Raw genomic sequence first — 17,872 nt, forward strand, 5'->3', positions numbered from 1 at the left:
CAAGTCAGGGACATCTTGAACATTATTGGTTGAAGTGGATGCCAATCATAAAACGAGCCTTGGCATCCCGCCCCTTTCGCTTCCAGCAGGCTTTGCGCGCGGGAATATGGCGGCGTCCAGGTGGAGGTCTTGAGGAAACTAAGTCGGGATGGCGTTGGCGTCGGGGCCCGCGAGGCGTGCACTGGCTCGCCCTGGGCCGCTCGGTCTTGGGGGCTGCGGGACGCCGACACGCGGGGCGTACGAGTGGGGCGTGCGCTCCACGCGAAAGCCCGAGCCTCCTCCCCTGGACAGGGTGTACGAGATCCCTGGACTGGAGCCCATCACCTACGCTGGGAAGATGCACTTCATGCCCGGGCTGGCGCGGCCGGTCTTCCCACCCTGGGACCCTGGTTGGACGCACCCAAAGTTCCGCCGCCCAACCCCGATTCACGAGCAGCCGCTGTACAAGGATCGGGCCTGCTACGTCTTCCACCACCGTTGCCGCCTCCTCGAGGGTGAGACCCTAGGACCAGCAGGAGGGACCTTGTTCCTCCGCCCAGCACCGACCCCGACCCTCTGTGGCCTTAGTCAAGACCTTGAAACTTTGTGGGGCTCGGTTTCTTTTGCGAAATGGGGCCGGTAGTGATTACGTCTTCTGAGGGTTTCAGGGTTAAGTGGGATGTGAAGTGCTGTGCTTGTGTGAGCGAATATTAGGTTGAGTGGCGAGGTGAAAAGACCTGGTTTCTGCCCTAGCCGTGCCTCTATCTAAATCTCAGTCATTTGGGGCAAGTGGCTGAACCTTCCAGAGCCTCTTTTCTGTGAACTGAGTGGTTTTGACTAGTTGGACCACATTGACCCTTGCAGCTCTTAACACCCTGGACACATAACTACATTGAAGAAATAGGTGGAGGGAGTTTATAGTGGAAAGTCGTAGCTGAAAGCGTGCTTAATCGCCTGGCCTATGGCCTCATTTCCCAGGCTTGGTGAATGTAACAGAGAGGGATGTGATTTGCCCAGAGATGCCCTGTGGGTTAATAGTGAAGCCAGGGCTATGTATCTGGTTTCCTAGATCAGTGTCCTTTGTCAAAGGTCAGAGCTGAGGTGTTCTCAAGGAAGGGATTTGGACCTAAAAGCCATCTAGCCTATTTCCCGCACCTCCCCACCTCATTCTCACTAAGAGCAGGTCAGAATGACTGAGCTGAATGAAACCAGTCTGTGTGTCTAGAGCAGTACCAGAAATTATTTTACAGGGTCCGTGGGGGGTGGGAGGGCTTCTTTTATTGAGTCACTTTCCATATATATATATATATATATATATATATATATATATATATTTTTTTTTTTTTTAAAGTTTATTTTGAGACAGAGTGCCAGTGCGTGGTGGGGGGAGGTGGAGAAGCGGTGGACAGGGGGGTGGGCAGCAGCGAGATAGAGAGAGAGAGAGAGAGAGAGAGAATATCCCAACCAGTCTTCTCACTGTCCGCGCAGAGCCAGACTCAGGGCTTGAATTCACGAACTGGGAGATCACGGCCTGAGCTGATATCAAGAGTTGGATGCTTAACTGACTGAGCCACCCAGGTGTCCCCCCTTTCTGTATTCTTGCCTGTTCTTCCTTAGTTCCCAAATTACTGTGCAGATCCTGGTTCTAAAAACACAAAATGGTCAGGTTCAGTGGGAGCAGTATTTTCCAAGGAGTAGTTAAGAAACAAAGACCTGGCAGGATTTTTGGACTAAGCCAGAGAATAAATCCTTGATTTGACAAAAACTTAAGTCAACCAGCCAGTCTCTTAAGCCCATCAGACCCATTCCTGAAAACTGACTTTACAGCATCTAAACACTTCCATTGCCCTACCAAGGTGTTATGATGGACCTCACAAGACTTGGTACCCTTGAGTGACCCCGGGAACATTACCAGGCTTTAGGGTAGACAGACTCACGTTGTCCTCCCCACCATCACTTTCGGGGTGTGTAACTTGAAGTAAATTCCTTAGTCTCTGAGTTTCATAAAATCCATCCTATAATGGATTCCAGATGGATCTCCTCCATTCCATAAAATCACATCCAACTCGTAGATAAAGTACCTGGCACAGGTAAACGGTGATGCTCAGTAAATGGCATCTGTAATTATTACATATTATTCGTATTCTAGTGAACCATAAAAATCTCAATTTTATTTTTTATTTTTTTTTTTGAGAGAGCGAGCGGGGAAGGGACAGAGGCAGAGAGGAGAGAGAATCTTAAGCAGCCTCCATGCCCACTGGAGAGTGCAGCGAGCCCATCCTGGGACTTGATATCATGACCTTAAGATCATGACCTGACAAGAGTTGGATGTTCAATCAACTGAGCCACCCGGGTGCCCCCAAATCTCAATTTTTTTAATTGAAAAAAAATCTTTTTTTAAAAATTTTTTCAAGTTTAAGAAACAGTGGCAGTGTCAGAACTAAAATTCAGGTTACCTGACTCCCACTCAGGGCTTTTTCTGGTGCACCACAAAATCCAGAAGTTACATTTTTAAATGTTTGTATTTCTCAAGGCCTGCAAGGCTGAAAGTGAAAAGTCCCATTGCCCTTATAGCATTTCATTTATTAGCACAAAGGAAATTGCCTGAAGGTGTTTCCCCTAAAGTACCCTAGGCTCCATTTAATCCCAGACATAGCTTTTAAATGAAGATCTATCTCTGAAGCAGTGGTGTTTTCCCATCTGGGATGAGTAGCCTGCTACCCAAAGCAGTCACCAGCCCACTGTCAGGGCTTTTCCAATCAGGGATTTTGGTGTGGGTTAATAGAAGGGATCTAGGATTTGAAATGTTGGCATCCGTCGATCTAGTCCCAGAGTCTAGAGTCTGAATCTTGCAGGCAACAGACAGACACTTTCCTGCAAGATTTAGCCTTACGGACCCCAGCCATCTTAGCTGCTGTTTGAATTCCTCCTGTGCAGGCATCGACTGCCTCAGTCAACTGTTGACCATCCTTAGGTAGGCAGTCATTCCTGAAGTTGAGTTGAAATTTGGTGGTCCTGGCGTTCACTCTTATTTTAGTTCTGACTCCTCAGATGTCATAGTACAAATCCTGTCTCTCTCAAGACAGACGTTTCCCTAAGATGCTATTGGCAGACTTAAGCAATTCTTATTGAATCACCTTTTTTGTTTTTTTGGTTTTTGTAACTGATTACCCCAAAGGTGTAAAGCAGGCCCTGTGGCTAACCAAGGCCAAATTAATAGAAGGCCTTCCCAAGAAAGTGCTTAGCCTTGTTGATGATCCAAAGAACCACATAGAGAACCAAGATGAACGCATTCTGAATGTGATCTTTCACGCCCGTCTTTGGCACTCCACTGAAGACACCCCCAAGAGAGAGACCTACTGGTGAGTTTCCCCCAAGTCAATAAGATTTCCAGTCAATGGATCTTGGGAGTCAACCTGTTGCTTTACATCTCCAAATGTTTCTTCTTTCCTCCAAGCCCAGTCATTGTGGACAGTCTGATACAGCTGTGTAAATCCCAGATTCTCAAGCATCCCTCTCTGGCCAGGCGGATCTGTGCCAAAAACTGCACGTTATCCACCACCTGGAATCGAGGTTAGTCATCTCGGTCTGTATTTTATCTTTCTACTTTTAGCCTGACTACCGGCTCACCACCACCGCCTCCATACCTGTGCTCATTTCCATCCTTCACAGACCAATTTGTAGGCTCAGACACCTCCTCCTATCGTTAGCCACAGGGCAGTCTTTTTGGTTTTAGTCACTTTTTCCCAAGACTTAATTCAACCATATCTATCTATTGAGTGCCCATGAGTGCCTAAATGTTGAAGATAAGAAGTGATGAAGCACAGTCTATCTCTGCCTTCACAAAGCTCATACTGGATTGCAAGAGCCTTCTTACCCCATTCATGCTTTCTTCCTTTTCCAAATCCATTTTCCACGTAGCTGCCAGAGTGATCTTTCTAAAGCGCACTTCTCTCCCCTGTTTCAGATCCTTAAGTGTCTCCCAGGAACTTAAACCATTTATCATAGGATCCAGAGCCGCTGTGATGTGGCCACCACCTAGTCTTTCTAGTCTTACCTCCTTCTCTGCTACCCCCACCTTCAGCCCCATCCCCGGGCCAAATTTAAAAAAAAAATTTTTTTTTTAACGTTTTTTATTTATTTTTGAGACAGAGAGACAGAGCATGAACAGGGGAGGGTCAGAGAGAGGGAGACACAGAATCTGAAACAGGCCTCAGGCTCTGAGCTGTCAGCACAGAGCCCGACGTGGGGCTCGAACTCACGGACCGCGAGATCGTGACCTGAGCCGAAGTCAGCCACTTAACCGACTGAGCCACCCAGGCGCCCCTATCCCCGGGCCAAATTTACACTTCAGCCACCTGGAGCTTTTTGGCATGAAACTTTGACAGCTTTTGCACTGTGCTGTACATTCTGTGTGGAATGTTCTTTTCTACTTTCCTCCTTTAGTTAAATTCTACTTGTCTGCAAGGCCCCAGCCCCCTTCCTATGTGAATGCAGAGATTAGCTAGTTCTCTTCTGTGCTTCTTATGCCAATCATGCCTATTTTTATTAGAGCATGTATTACACTGTATTGGAATTCTCTAATATCTAATATCTGCCCCACTAGACTGAACTTCTGATGGCAGGGACCTTGCCTTATTCATTTTTGTCTGCTGTGTCTTAACAGTTCATGGCATGATAGGTGCTGACTGAAGGGATGGGCAAATGATTACCACGCTGAGGGGTTTCAGGGATGTTCAAAGCACACCAGTGTTGTGATTGGTGGAATTCTGGAGCAGGGAAGCCAGCTCTGGAATGATTTTGGGATTTTCAGGACATCTACTTGGTCAGGTTTCTCCAGCTTGCCCCTTTGAGTATGGACTTTCTGGCACGGAGTCAGCTTTGCAGAGGTAATGGCACCACTAAGGAAATTAGTGATCCTCATTAATAGAGGAGTACTTGTTGGCCCATCATCAAGTATTACCTCTAATTAAACTGCCCCATTTGGAGCTGTCACTGGAGGAGGGATGTGGAGGGAATTGAATTGGAAACCACACTAGAGTGGTCTGTGGGGAGAATCTAAAACCCGAGGTTAGGAGAGGTCCGGGCACATTTATCTTCCTTGCAGATTATATGTGAGGAAACAGGAAATACTTTAGGAAACTCTTCTTGAGGTGTGGGTATGATGTACTTTAACAAGCAGATCAGAGTTTATCCATCCACAGATGTAGTATCCCTGTTTTACATACCCAGTGAGGGAGACCACACGCTAATTATATGACAGCGCTCTTGGCCAAACCAGCTTTTAGACATAGAAGATCATTACCCTTGATCTGTTACCATCACATTATGATTTGACTGTTTCTAAAAACCCAAAGCAGAGGAAGATTTGCCTCCGTGGAGAATCTTCAGGAGGCCATTCTCAGGGAGGCATTCAGGCACATTTTGCCTGGTGGCAACGCAGCTTCCCGTGGGGACCTCCGTGAAGGGCATCCGCACATGTTCACGGTGGCAGGTTTGCTGATTAGTCCGATGTGAGTTTGTTTCCTCATAAACTTGTGTCTCCATGTAGCAAATACGCTGATCTGACCTAGGTGAGGCTGTCTGATGGGCACAGTTTTTTCACTGTCAGCTGTTGAAGACAACTTGGCCCTTTTCCGGAGTTTAATAAAGCCTTTCTCCTCAGCCTCTGGTATCAGTCCCTCTCCCTCCCTCCCTCCCTCCCTCCCCGCCACAGCACGCTCTAGTCACCTGGATTTGTCTCCTTAAACTCTGCCGTGGAGGAGCACACTTCTGTGCCTTTGCACAGGTTATTCTTCCTTAACCAAAATGTTTTTCCTTCCCTTTCTTTGCCTGGGCCAACTGTTAACTAACCAAGGGCAGTTTTGCCCTCTAAGGGAGATGTGGCAAGGTCTGGAGACATTTTTGATTGTCATGAACTTGAAGAGCGGGGAGGTCTGCTGGCATCTAGGGGGTAAGGGTGAGGGATGCTGCACAGGACAGTTTCCCTCACCGAAGAATTATCTGGTCCAAAATGAGAATAGTGCCACAGTTGAGAAGTTCTGCTCTTATCCATCCGTCGGAAGCTAGTTTGAAGGCACACCACTTTCAGAAGGATTCTCAGACCTCTGAGAGGAGGCCGGCTTTCCCCACCTCTACTGTCTCTGAATATGGCTCATACTTTTGTATGCACCTTACCTGGTGAGCTTCTCGAGAGCAGAGGGTAACTGTCATTCATTTCTGGGTCTCCAGTGTAGAGCAGGTGCTTGGGAACATCTGTGTGGGGCAGCCCTAACCTAGAGAGCCTGCCGGGCCTCAGGGCTCGTTGGCCAGGGAACACAGGAAGAAGAGTGCATCGATCGATCCCCTTCTCAAGAATCCCCGGGTTAACATTTAACCAAAGTTTTGTTTTCTGCAATTAGGCTGATCAGCTAGGACAGCGGTAAGACTTGAGCATGGCAGGGTGAAGGCTCTAGACTTGGCTGAGCTGAGGTAAGGCTTTAGACCAGGGTAGACTAATTGTCTTTCTCCCCTTTTAGAGTCTTTTCTCCTTCAGGTCCGTGGTTCTAGTGGAGCCCGACTGAATACCAAGGATCCACTGCCCGCCATCGCCTCCAAGGAGGAGGTTGAAGCTACTAAGAATCATGTTCTTGAGACTTTCTATCCCATATCACCCACTATTGATCTTCAGGAATGCAATGTTTATGATGTGAAAGACAACACAGGTAAATGTCAAAGCCTTGCATTTCCAGGAAGCATGGAGATGAGGGTCGTGCTTTTTCTGAAGGGAAGGGATATATTGAATGCTTACTAAGTCTGCACTGGGTGCCTCATGCACGTTTTCTCCTAAGAGCCATGTAGCAGCCTTTGTGCCAGGTACTGTTGTCCCCATTTTGTAGGCAAGGAAACGAGACTCGGGGAGGTTAAGGGGTTCAGTTCAAAGGCTGACTTTGCTTTTGACCTCTGAGAGGTAACTGTTGCATCAGAGTTGGAATGGGTATCTTTGGGGGGCCTTTTGGCCAGGCACCAGGTGTTTCCTTTATTCACACGTCCCTTGAGAGACACCCTTCTCTCTATGCACCCTGTAAACTCTGGCCAACATTCTGCTAGGACTGAGGAAGCCCCACAGGCCTCAAATGGGGCTGTTCATCTAAGCTCCATCGAATAAGGCACCACCATCTCCCTAGGCAGCCAAGACAGAAATGAGGGTGTCAGGCTGGGCAGGCCCGCTGTTCGTGCCATCCAGTCCGTCCCTGTGAGGTGTAGTGTCTTCCTCCCAGCCTCCCGTCATCTCCACAGTGACAACCTCCAGCAGCCCCACCCACTCTCGGCCAGCCTGTTGCCACAGCCTCCCAGCTGGCCGGTCTGACCTAGGCTTTTTTCTGTCAGTCCCTCTGGTTCCCGGTTCCAGAGGCACCCTTCTGAAGCAGATTCCGTCCTTCCCTCCATGCCCACCTCCCCGTTGCCTGTTGGGTAAAGTTGGAACTCCTCAGCTTATCACATGAGGGCCTCCAGGCCCGGCCTCGGCCCCTCTCTCCAGCCACCAACCTTACTTGTGTCTCCCCCGTACCCCGCAGACCCTCCGTTATTCCAGCTACGTGTAACACGTGGAGCCCTTCTCACCAGAGGCTCCGGCGCGTCCTCTCCCTGAGATTTGTGACCGTCCACCTCTTTTTGCCTTCACCTCAGTAGTTCATCTGTCACAGTTCATCTTCGGAATCTCTTCTTCCCAGAAATGCTGTGAGGTCTTCCAGCATCGTCAGAGGCCTTTCATCTGTCCTCCCCCCGCCCCTGGCTCACCCCATATCTTCACATGTCCTCCGTGTGGAGATGGTCACTTTTTCCGTCTGCTTCCCCTCTAGACTGAGCCTCTCAAAAGTAGTGGCAGGCTGCACTTGGCTGCTGTTCCTGGTGCATGTCTCAGGCTGGGCGCACGGGGAGGGCCCACCGAAGTGCCCACGGGAAGTCTTGTCTGTCTGAAGCAGCGCTTGCCTCTGGGATTTTCTTTTTTCTTTCTTTCTTTCTTTCTTTCTTTCTTTCTTTCTTTCTTTCTTTCTTTCTTTCCTTTTCTCTTTTCTTTTCTTTTCTTTTCTTTTCTTTTCTTTTCTTTTCTTTTCTTTTCTTTTCTTTTCTTTTTAGAGAGGGCACAAGGGAGCAAGGGGCAGAGAGAGAATCCCAGGAGGGGCAGAGAGCAAGAGGGGGTGGTGAGAGAGAGAAGTAGGGCTCACCCGAAGCAGGACTTGTGCTCACCTGATGCAGGACTCGAACTTATGAACCCTGAGATCATGACCTATGAGCCAAAGTAAGATGCTTAACCTACTGAGCCACCCAGGCACCCACCTCTGGGATTTTCGTAGCCAGTGTCTTCCCAGCCTCTTTCTTCCTCCTTTTCACACCTGCTTTCACTGAGCCAGATTACTTGTTCCGGAAGCTGCCAGCCTACCCAGGGTTTACTCCTAGCAGTGCAGGGGATGAGAATGATGGCCTGGCAGGGTTGTGTGGCTGGGATAACAAGGGCTAAGCCTTGATTCTCAGTGCCAGTGTTTGCAGCTCACTTGTGAGGTGTGAAGTGAGTTATTTATTGCTAATAATAAAGTGTGGAATTTTGTAAACGATTTGCTTTTAAAAATATAATTAGCGTAGATTTCAGGTTTCCTTCTACTGACATCATTGTCACCTATGTGCTTGAATGAGCGAGAAAGGGGTGTCGTTAGAGCTAGCATGCAGGAATCACCTGGCACAGGTTGGCAACATTTTCAGTAAAGAGATAGTAAATAGTTCAGGTTTAGCAGGCCACAGATGGTCTCTGTGACAGGTACTCCGTAGACACTGTGTAAATGAGTGGACATGGCTACGTCCCAGTATAAACTTTATTTTCACAAATGGCGGGGGGCAGATGTGGCTGGCAGGCTGTAGTTTGTCATCCCCCGAGCTGTAGGGATAACATCTGCCTTTACTGAGTCTGTAGTGCCTGGCATGGAGCTAAGGTCGGGTGACATTCCTCAGGCTTTGGGACAGGCTGATCATCCTTTCCACCCCTCCACATGATTATGTACCTTGCAGGATTCCAGGAGGGCTATCCTTACCCCTATCCCCACACCTTATATTTCCTGGAGACAGCCAGTTTACGACCACACCGCCTTCAACCAGATCACCTGCGGGCCAAGATGATCCTGTTTGCCTTTGGCAATGCCCTGGCTCAGGCCCGGCGCCTCTATGGGGTATGTATGTAGAGAAGACCTCCAAGGTACTTGACGTGTTGTTGGCCTCCTGCTTACGCTGCTCACGGAAAGAAGGGAGGCACAGGGGGGATTCCTTGCTTGACTGAGGAGTTTCAGGGAGAGGCACTTCCACTCACCCCACAGGGGTAAACTGACATCTGTCGGGGGCCTACGGTGTGCCTGTGTTTTTACATAAGATACCTCATTTGTTGATCAAAATAGCCCACAAGGTTTCTTCGTCATCCCCGTTTCCCAAGTGATGCCACCAAATACAGCTTGTCCAGCATTACACACAGTGAGTGGGGGAGAGAGGACCGGAACTAGGTGCACCCAGCGCCTACAGCTTCAGTTACTTGTGCTCTGGGACGCCGCCTCGGTTCTCTGATACCAGACCTGGAGCACAAGGCTCCTTTGGGCAGCAGGAAGGAGAGCAGTAGAGGTGGTGCAGACCTGCCTGCCAAGTGAGGGCGGGTTCTGGGGACCCAGATGCCATTTGGTGATAGCCCCTTGATTCTGAGAGAGTGCCTCAGATCTGGATGGTGTAGCGTGCAGGCTGAGTAGTTGTCCCACAGAGCTAGCCCTCACATTGGTGAGAGCCTGGCTGGGAGCAAAGGCCTCCCAGGAGGGAGTAGGGAATGGCAGTAGGGGATTCCCTGAGCAGGCCCAGGACACTGGATCCTGGGGAGTCGGGGAGGGGGTGGGATGGGTGTGTATTAGGAGGAGTGCTGAGAGTTGCTGCCGGCTCCCAGGTCCGAGGCCCCCCCCGGAGGAGTGAAACTCACAGTGTTCTGTTTCCCATCCTTCTTGGTCTAGGAACTAGGTGGGTTTGTGGAGGTGTGGTTAGCCAAATGAGATAGGGAGTGGAATGGACCTTGCCTAGATTGAACATTTGCCACGTGCCAGATGTTTAGTTAGGATTCTTTGTGTCAGTGTTTCTCAAAGTGTGGTCATGGATTAGCTGCATGAGCATCATCTGGGAACTTGGTGGAAATGCAAAACTGCATCAGAAACGGGGGATGGAACCCAAGTAACCAGTGCTGTGAGAAGCCCTCTGGGTGATGCTGGTTTAAGCTCAAGGTTGAAAACCACTGCATTGTCAGATCCCTGTAGCAACCCCCTGGGCAGATACCGTCAGCTTCATGTTACAGATGAAGAAACTGAAACTCAGGGAGGCTAGGTAACTTTGCCAGTGTCACACAGCTAAGAGATTAGCCACTGTCACATCTTCATGTGACTTTCCAATCCTTGAGGGTCTTTATTCCCATTCTCTGACTGCATACTCATGAAGGCTCTGGACGGTTAGGTGACTTGCCCAAGATCCCACAGCTGTCGAGTGAGGAAGCTGGCATTGGAGCCCTGATCCCTCCAGCTTCAAAGGACATGCTGCCTCTCGACTCTGGGGCCGGGGAAGGAAGCAGACAGTCACATGCCAGGTACCAGGTCTGCAAGCTCGTCATAGCGTCTGTGCCAGCTGTTGCCAGCAGAGCCCGGGTAGCAAGGCTGATGCTAATTGCCACCCAGTTGGGTAGGAGAGGGGACCTCCCCACCCCCTCCAGGTACAAATTATTCCTGGGGATGTGAAGTTGAGCAATTACGGGAAGAGCCTCCATGTAAAGGGTAAAATTGCTGAGAAATTTATGTACTACCTGCAGTTTTATTGATCTGTAGAGGGAGATAAGAGTCAATACAGAATTCTCAGCTAACACTTAGAGGTACTTTTCTTTTATTTATTTCTCGTGCAGCTAAGAACAGGTATTTCTAAGGCCAGCAGTCCCGGTGTGGCCCACACTGAGGTCTGACATTAGCTATTCCTAATGTCGCATTCAGCCCGGAGGGGTGAACGTAGGCAGCATTTTTGAATCCAGGATGCTCTGCTTCGTGGGGCTTGCCCGTTGGATCTCTGTCCCGTGGGTAGTCGTCACCAAACTGGACTCTGCGCAGAGTCTCAGTGGTGTGAACATAGAATTTGTCATCCATGCTGGGACGCTACCAGGGGTGCAGAGAGGTACTACTGTCAGATACAGTGGGGCGCTAGGTGTCAGTCACGATGGGGTTTTAAGTGATTACGTAGCTTGGGGTCTGATCCTGGCTCACGTCTCGTGGGCAACCTGGAACAGATTATACCACCTCTCTGACCCTCATCTGTGAAGTGGGAATAGACTGCTAGAATCATGAGATTACAGGTGACTCTATGTAAAACTGATATAATGCCAGGCACGGGAGAGGCTTTCAGTAACTGGTTGCTGCTGTTCTTATTATTACCAAGGGGCACTAATTGAGGAGCATTAGCAAATGTGTTGACTGGGGAAAACCTGGTGCCGACACAGTGCTGTGGACACTCCAGGAATCTGACACGTTCTGGAGTTGCGTCGGGAGCACGAAGCCCAAGTAAGGCAACTAACTGCAGGCTTAGAGCATTCCAGGGTGCCAGGCCCTTAGGAGCAAGGCAGAAGTGGAAAGTGAGCATGCCGGAGCGTGGGCCAGTCTGCGTTCGGTGCCACACGTCTGTGTGACTTCAGATAAGTCACTTGCCTTGCTGAGTCTCGGTTTCCTCATCTGTCAAGTAGAGTGAGAACTGAGTGAGGTTATTATATATGTTCACTGACCCTCCAGGTTAACGTTCGATGGAACTGATGTCACTGCCGTTACCATCACGTAACACCATGGGTTTGAGGGATTTCTTGTTAACTTCCCAGCTCACCTTCCTGTACTCTTGCCGCTTGCCCGGTCGTCACCTCCCAGCGGCAGGGATTATTCCGTGTGCTTAACCATGAGATGCCACGTCAGCAGAGCCAGGCTGGGGGAGGGAGGGCTGGCCTCGTTCTGGATGGTGCCCTCAACTTACTCTGTTTTCATGGCCCCGTGGTGGAACCCTTAAATGGGAGCAGACGTTTGTTGTAAAGGCCGGAACTAGAAGCCGCCTGTTCTGTGCCGTTCTTCACACCCCAGCGTTTCTGGTTTGATTTACTTGTCCCCTTTTCCTCTCAGAGTGACACTAAAGTTTTGGAGCAGCCGGTAGTTGTGCAGAGCGTGGGCACCGATGGACGTGTCTTCCAGTTCCTGGTGTTACAGCTGAACACCACAGACCTGGCCTCTAACGAGGGCGTCAAGAATCTGGTCTGGGTGGACTCAGACCAGCTCCTCTATCAGCATTTTTGGTGTCGCCCAGTGATCAAAAAGAAGGTGGTGGTGGTAAGTCCAGCCATCTCCAGTCTTGTGATTGGATCGGGGCTGTGACTCAGTTTCCCCAGAGTGAGCCAGGGGTAGAGTTGAAGGGATGCTTGCGAGTGGGACCCTGGCTTTAGGAATTTCCTGCCCAGGATCTCTACCTGGAGGGCTACTTTGGCCCTGCCTGTCACCTAAAATGGCACCTTCCACCCTGGGCCCTCCCTGGCTCTCCCCTCCCGCTTCCCCCTGCCCCCCTCCACACCCGGCTCCTCACGGCACCCTGCGTGCCCAGCTGCTAGCCTGGGGTCTTAGTAGGAGCTGCTGCTTTTGTAAAGGAGGCTTCTCCCCCCGCCCCCATTTCTTTCATCTGGCCATCCCCTCCTTGTCCTTTCAGGTTTAGCATAAGGACCCAGCACCCTGCTGCCAGCCTCACTTAAGTGTCTCGGGTGGGTCCCATAGCCCCCGTGTTTCCCCCATCATAGCACAGTCCTGCTGCTGTTCTGCAGTCAGCTGTTTGTAGGTTTTTCTCCTCCATCAAACTGAGCTCTGAGCTCTTCGGAGGCAGGGCCTGTGGACGAGGCATTCATTCCTTCATTTCATCCCAAGGACACGGGATTCTTCCGGTGGCTCATCACTACCGCACCTCAGTGCTCCACTGGCAGAGTGTAGGCCTGCTTCCTGTGCAGTGGGCGGCGGCGGTGTCTAAAATTAATGCTGTAATGTCAGGCAGTGATAAGCACTCTGAAGAGACAAGAGCGCATCGGGGGCTGCGAGAGAGCAGAGTAGGGGTGCTGCTGGGTCTGTGGCTGGGGATCCCGCATGGGCCTGAGCAGACGTGCTGTGCGGAGCTGGTATCGGCGCCTCGAATAGCATCGGTGCGGCAGCCGCATAGTTATGTCTCTTGTACCTGTCGGTGCTGCTTCTGCCCTGTAAACCCCTCCCCCGTCTGGGCCCTTCTCTTTGGCACCAGACACCGTTATCTGTCACCTGCAGCCACACCCGCTACCCCTGCACTCTCTGCCCTTAACCCTGCTCTCCTTCTCGTCTCTGGGTCCTCCCTTCTAGAACACTGACTTAATGCCAGACACATCCTGGTTGCTCAGATGGCTCCTCGGTGCCTGTCTAGCTCAGCTCCTAACCCAACCCCGCCCCCTAGCACAGAACCTGGGCTCCAGCCTCACCCTTCTCTTGCCTCCTCTGCACTGGCACATGTACTCTCTGTGAAGCCGCCTGCCTTTTGTTCTGCCTTTCTGGCCCACTCTCCTTGCCCTTTAATACTCATTCATACCTGGTCTCTTCCATGTATGGGAGTCAGTGAGTCATCTCCCCTGCTTCCTGAGCATCATTTCCCTACTGCTGTGAGGCCTGTCACCGTTTATTGTCCCTGTTCGAACACCCAGCCGCAAGCTCCTTGAGGGCAGAGCCAGATTCAAGCCTCCGTTGGGTTTCTAACACTGGGCATAGGCCCAGTACAGGAGAAGGGGCCTGATCTGTGTGTGTGGATTAGTGAGGGATTATCGTCCCCCGGAACGGAAAGGGTCAGCAGACCATTTGTTCACCATGGTTGAGGTGAGAGGGATGAGGCGTGAGGGCGGTGCCCACTGACGAACTGGCTGAAGGCACTATGAGCGCATCACGTCCACCAACCCAGCCCCTCCGTCCTCTCTTTGTACCAGCTCCCTGGTGCCGCTTCTTGGTCCACGAGAGGAAGAGACTGGGATTATCCAGGTCTGAGGGTTTACGTAAAACCGACCTTTGTTTTCATTAAACCTAGTAGCAGGATCCTAATGGGCTGTGTTTTTTCCAGGAACCTGTTGGGCCGACTGGTTTCCAGCCAGAGACATTCAGGAAGTTTTTAGCTCTGTATTTGCATGGTGCCGTGTGAGCCAAGGACCGCTCTGAGTCTGAAGCCCCCTTGCCCCTCCTGTGGAAGATCCTGCATCCAGGGCAGTGACTGCCCGGAGCCTGAGTGCTCCCTTCTCCCCTGGTCTGGATGCCAATAAAGAGCCCTTGAGAGGCACTGGAGCCTGTGTCCGGTGTGGGGTGCTGTCAGAAGGGTCGCCTGTGGCTGCGTGTAGGTGGCGTCCTGAGCAGGTGCTGTTCTGGCAGCCTGACTGCCTGACCTTAAGCTCAGCTCTGCCGTGGTCCATTTTGACTTTAGAGAAGAGCCTTTGTCTCTTTGAGTTTCACCTTCTTCACCTGAAACTTGAGGATAACGTGACCTCCTTGTTCTGAAGACTGTAGATGGTGTGCATCTAGCATCTGCCACATAATAGGTGCTCTCTGACACTTGGGCGATCTTACGGGACTCCTTGAATTGTGGGCTCATTCCATAATGACTGCGGGAAATCTGAAGAGAGTATTCATTGTAGGTTTCTCCTTAGCATCCGGGTTAATGGAATACATCTGTGGTTCAGCTGGCCTCTATTCACATAGCATCCAGGTCCTGCTCTGGGCCCGGCACCTTACACGCTGCATCCTATTTACTCCTCACACAGCTCTTGCAAGGTCAGTGTTTCTGTATTCATGAAAGATGCTGGGTGCCTACCGTGTGCTGGGCAGTGTTCTGGGCCCTCAAAATAAGGGACCTCAGATAGTATAAGGTCACCTAGGTCACACAGTAGTGGTGTAGGTCACCGGGAAACTCATCGAGACAATCTGCAGGTGAGTTTGGGGAGGGCCTCAAGGACTAGCACCTTTGGGGAGTGGTGGCGGCATCGCTGTGCAGAGGGGTCTGAGCCCGGTGACTGCACCTGAGGTCTCGGCCGGCTCCCAGTTCCGTGGGTGGCAAGGAGGTGATCCTTTCTTCAGACGCCACCAGTCTGTCGCCATCATTGGCTGGCTATACACCGCTCCCCTGCGTGGGAGAGACAGGTTGGGTAGCCTCCTTGGGCAGAGTGCAGTTCCCAGAGGGACCGGGCTGAGAGCTGTTCGCCACGGAAGCAGGTGGGCCTTCCCTGCTGCCTGCCAGAGGGCCTCTGGGGAGCGAGCTGGAGCAGCGTCACTGCCACCAGAGCTGGTAAATGGCAAAGCGGGACGCCAGCCCTGTGTGTCTGGCCCCCAGGCTCGTACTCTGTCCGCTTCGCAACTTGCCTTCTCGGCTTGGTGGGATGGTGGCGACTGCTTTGAAGCCAGGCTGGGTGGGCCAAAGCCCCTGGAGTCCGGTGGGAGGCGGGGGTGGGGGCAAAGCCAGCCAACTCGGGCGTGGGAAGGAGGCTGCGAGTCAGCAGAGGCGAGGCCGCCAGTAGATGACCTTGCAGCTCAAGGACTGCCCTGGGAGAAGCCGGTGCTGCAGGCCGGGCTGGGTGGCGGGCCCTCCTCACAACCCACCTTGAGTGAGCAGTCCTAGCGGCTGGCCTTGGTGTGTCCCCCGTGGAGCTCAGAGCTAAGCCCTGGGCGCCCACTGTGCTCTCAAGTCCCACGCACCTCATGTGCAAGGTAAGGCAGGCGGGACTTGGTGGGTTTTATCCTCCCTCTACAAATGGGGAAACTGAGGCTCAGAGTATGTACAGTGTGAGGAGCTAGAAAGCTCCTATGTGAGGACAGCTGTCCTTTCCACAGAGATGTATCCACTTCTCCAAATCTCAAATGCCTGCCTCCCTCGGCCTCACCACCTGCATCCAGGGTGGGCTTGCTGCCCAGAGTTAAGAGCCAGCCTGTCAACAGCAGCGCAGCCCCTTCTGTCACCCTCCCCCCGAAACACACGTGTGCGTCCATGGGTTTCCTCATCCCCAGCTGGGCCACCATGGAAGACTAGGTCAGGACTGGGGACTGAGCCCTAAGGTTCCCCACTACAGACCTCTTCTGGGGGCAATCCAGCCCATTTTATAAATACCTGCTGTGTGCCTGGCCTTGTGCTGGGAACCAGAGACACAGAATGAGCCCTGGTCTCTGTTCTCCAGGAGCTCCCAGTTTGCTGGCAGACACTGACAGCAGTTGGCCTCTGGATCCACAGAAACAGGAAGTTGTGAAGGCCACCCACCTGGGCCCATAGGTGACAGCATGCAGGGGAAGGTGCAGGGGTGACTACTCAACAAACATCCGATTACTCCATGAGAAACTGAGTGCCTGCTTGGCGATTCTGGGGACACGGAACACTTGGATGTCGGTTCTAGCTTTGAGGAGCCTAGCTGCTGGGGACCACAGGCTGAGGGGTGGTGTGGGAAGGTGCTTGGTGTTCTTACCCTATAAGCAGAGGTGTGCAGGGAGGTGCAAAGCAGGATCCCACTGCAGACTGGGCCCTTTCCTCCCTACCGGGGCACCCATGACCTGGGTTCGCTTCCAGCTTGGCACCCCCATACCGTGGCTCCCACCTGCCCGAGTCCTGCCTGGGAATCCCAGGTGGCGGCAAGGGTAATGGGTGGCTGTTGCTCATCACCACCTCCTTTGCCCAGCACTGGGTTGGCACGTGGCAGAGGCTCCCTGCTGGTAGAACAGAAACTTCTTCAGAGCTCTGAGTGCAGGTCAGTCCCAGCCTGAGTATCCTCTTCCAACGGTGAGGGCTGCCCAGTTGTTCAAAGGTGTCTGTGCTGAGGAAGAGCCTAGAAACCTGATTCCAAGCTGAGGGAAGGGCAAAATGCAAGCTTCTAGATCCTCCCATCACACCCATTTGGACTCGGCACCTGCCCCATAGGAGGAACAGTACCACTAATAGCTAACACTGCTGTTCGTACTACGTGCAAGGCATGGTCTAAACCCTTCACAAGAGCCACCTCATCCTCCCAACAACCCCGTGAGGTAGGTAAACCATTATCCCCGTTTATAAATGAGGTAAGCAGGGCACAGGTAGAAACTAACTCGCCCATGGTCACAGTAAGTAGCGGTAAAGACAGGATCGGAAATTGGCAACGTGTGTCTGGAAGGGTCAGAACATGTAGAGATGTACTGAGCCTACGACACTTTCCCTCCCCTTCTGCAGGCCTGGAGCAAGGTCCCCAGAGCTCAAGGGAAGCAGAAAATCCTACTTTCTAAATGTTCAAATGCCCCTGTCCCGCTGCTTACCTTGCCCCACCCAACCACCTTCCAGGATGCAGCATTTGGGAAAGGCTATTGTGAAAATCCTCCAAGGGCTCCCCCTTGCCTTGGAGGGAAAACAACAAAAACACAAGACTGAAGCTCCGTGGGGGCCCCAGCCTAGGACCAGTGAATCAGTCCACCTGAGTGGGAAAGCCAGGTGTGGCTGCCACCCTCAGGGCCACAACTGGCACTGGCCAGTGCTGATTCTCCTTGGAAAACACCAGGAAACTTTTCTACTCCCTGAAAAATACATTCTGGCAGTGCCCCCAAATATTTGACGTGACACTGATGTCTCCCTTCCCAACCCACCTTCCCCAAAGGCCACTGCAACTCTGCACAGAAAATGCAGAATTCACATGCCCAGGCAAACAGGGAGGACAACCTGAACACAAAACAAAATCTTGTCATGCACCAGGAACAGAAACTGTGCCCAAGCAGTCCACCTCGCATTTTGTAATCAGTATAATAAACTCCCACCCACGTTTGCCCCCAAACATGTCAGGAAGGGC

At 51.7% G+C, this 17,872-nt stretch overlaps 1 protein-coding gene across 1 annotated transcript; it reads left to right on the forward strand.

Moving 5' to 3' along the window:
- The first annotated feature begins 74 nt into the window (after positions 1-74).
- On the forward strand, positions 75-14,377 carry MRPL37 (mitochondrial ribosomal protein L37). Its single transcript, XM_043575064.1, has 7 exons — positions 75-494; positions 3,158-3,341; positions 3,437-3,552; positions 6,498-6,683; positions 9,022-9,179; positions 12,168-12,371; positions 14,155-14,377. The coding sequence occupies exons 1-7, from the start codon at positions 149-151 to the stop codon at positions 14,230-14,232; spliced, it is 1,272 nt and encodes a 423-aa protein (XP_043430999.1). The 5' UTR covers positions 75-148; the 3' UTR covers positions 14,233-14,377.
- Positions 14,378-17,872: the final 3,495 nt, after the last annotated feature.

Source organism: Prionailurus bengalensis, chromosome C1 (genome assembly GCF_016509475.1).
Source record: "Prionailurus bengalensis isolate Pbe53 chromosome C1, Fcat_Pben_1.1_paternal_pri, whole genome shotgun sequence".
NCBI lineage: Eukaryota > Metazoa > Chordata > Mammalia > Carnivora > Felidae > Prionailurus > Prionailurus bengalensis.

Excerpts from the sequence above, each read along its gene's own strand:
- MRPL37 (XM_043575064.1), top strand. The coding sequence starts at position 149 with ATGGCGTTGGCGTCGGGGCCCGCGAGGCGTGCACTGGCTCGCCCTGGG. Across the intron at positions 3,553-6,497 it reads ATCCACCACCTGGAATCGAG|AGTCTTTTCTCCTTCAGGTC; the intron begins GTTAGTCATCTC and ends CTCCCCTTTTAG. Across the intron at positions 12,372-14,154 it reads TCAAAAAGAAGGTGGTGGTG|GAACCTGTTGGGCCGACTGG; the intron begins GTAAGTCCAGCC and ends TGTTTTTTCCAG.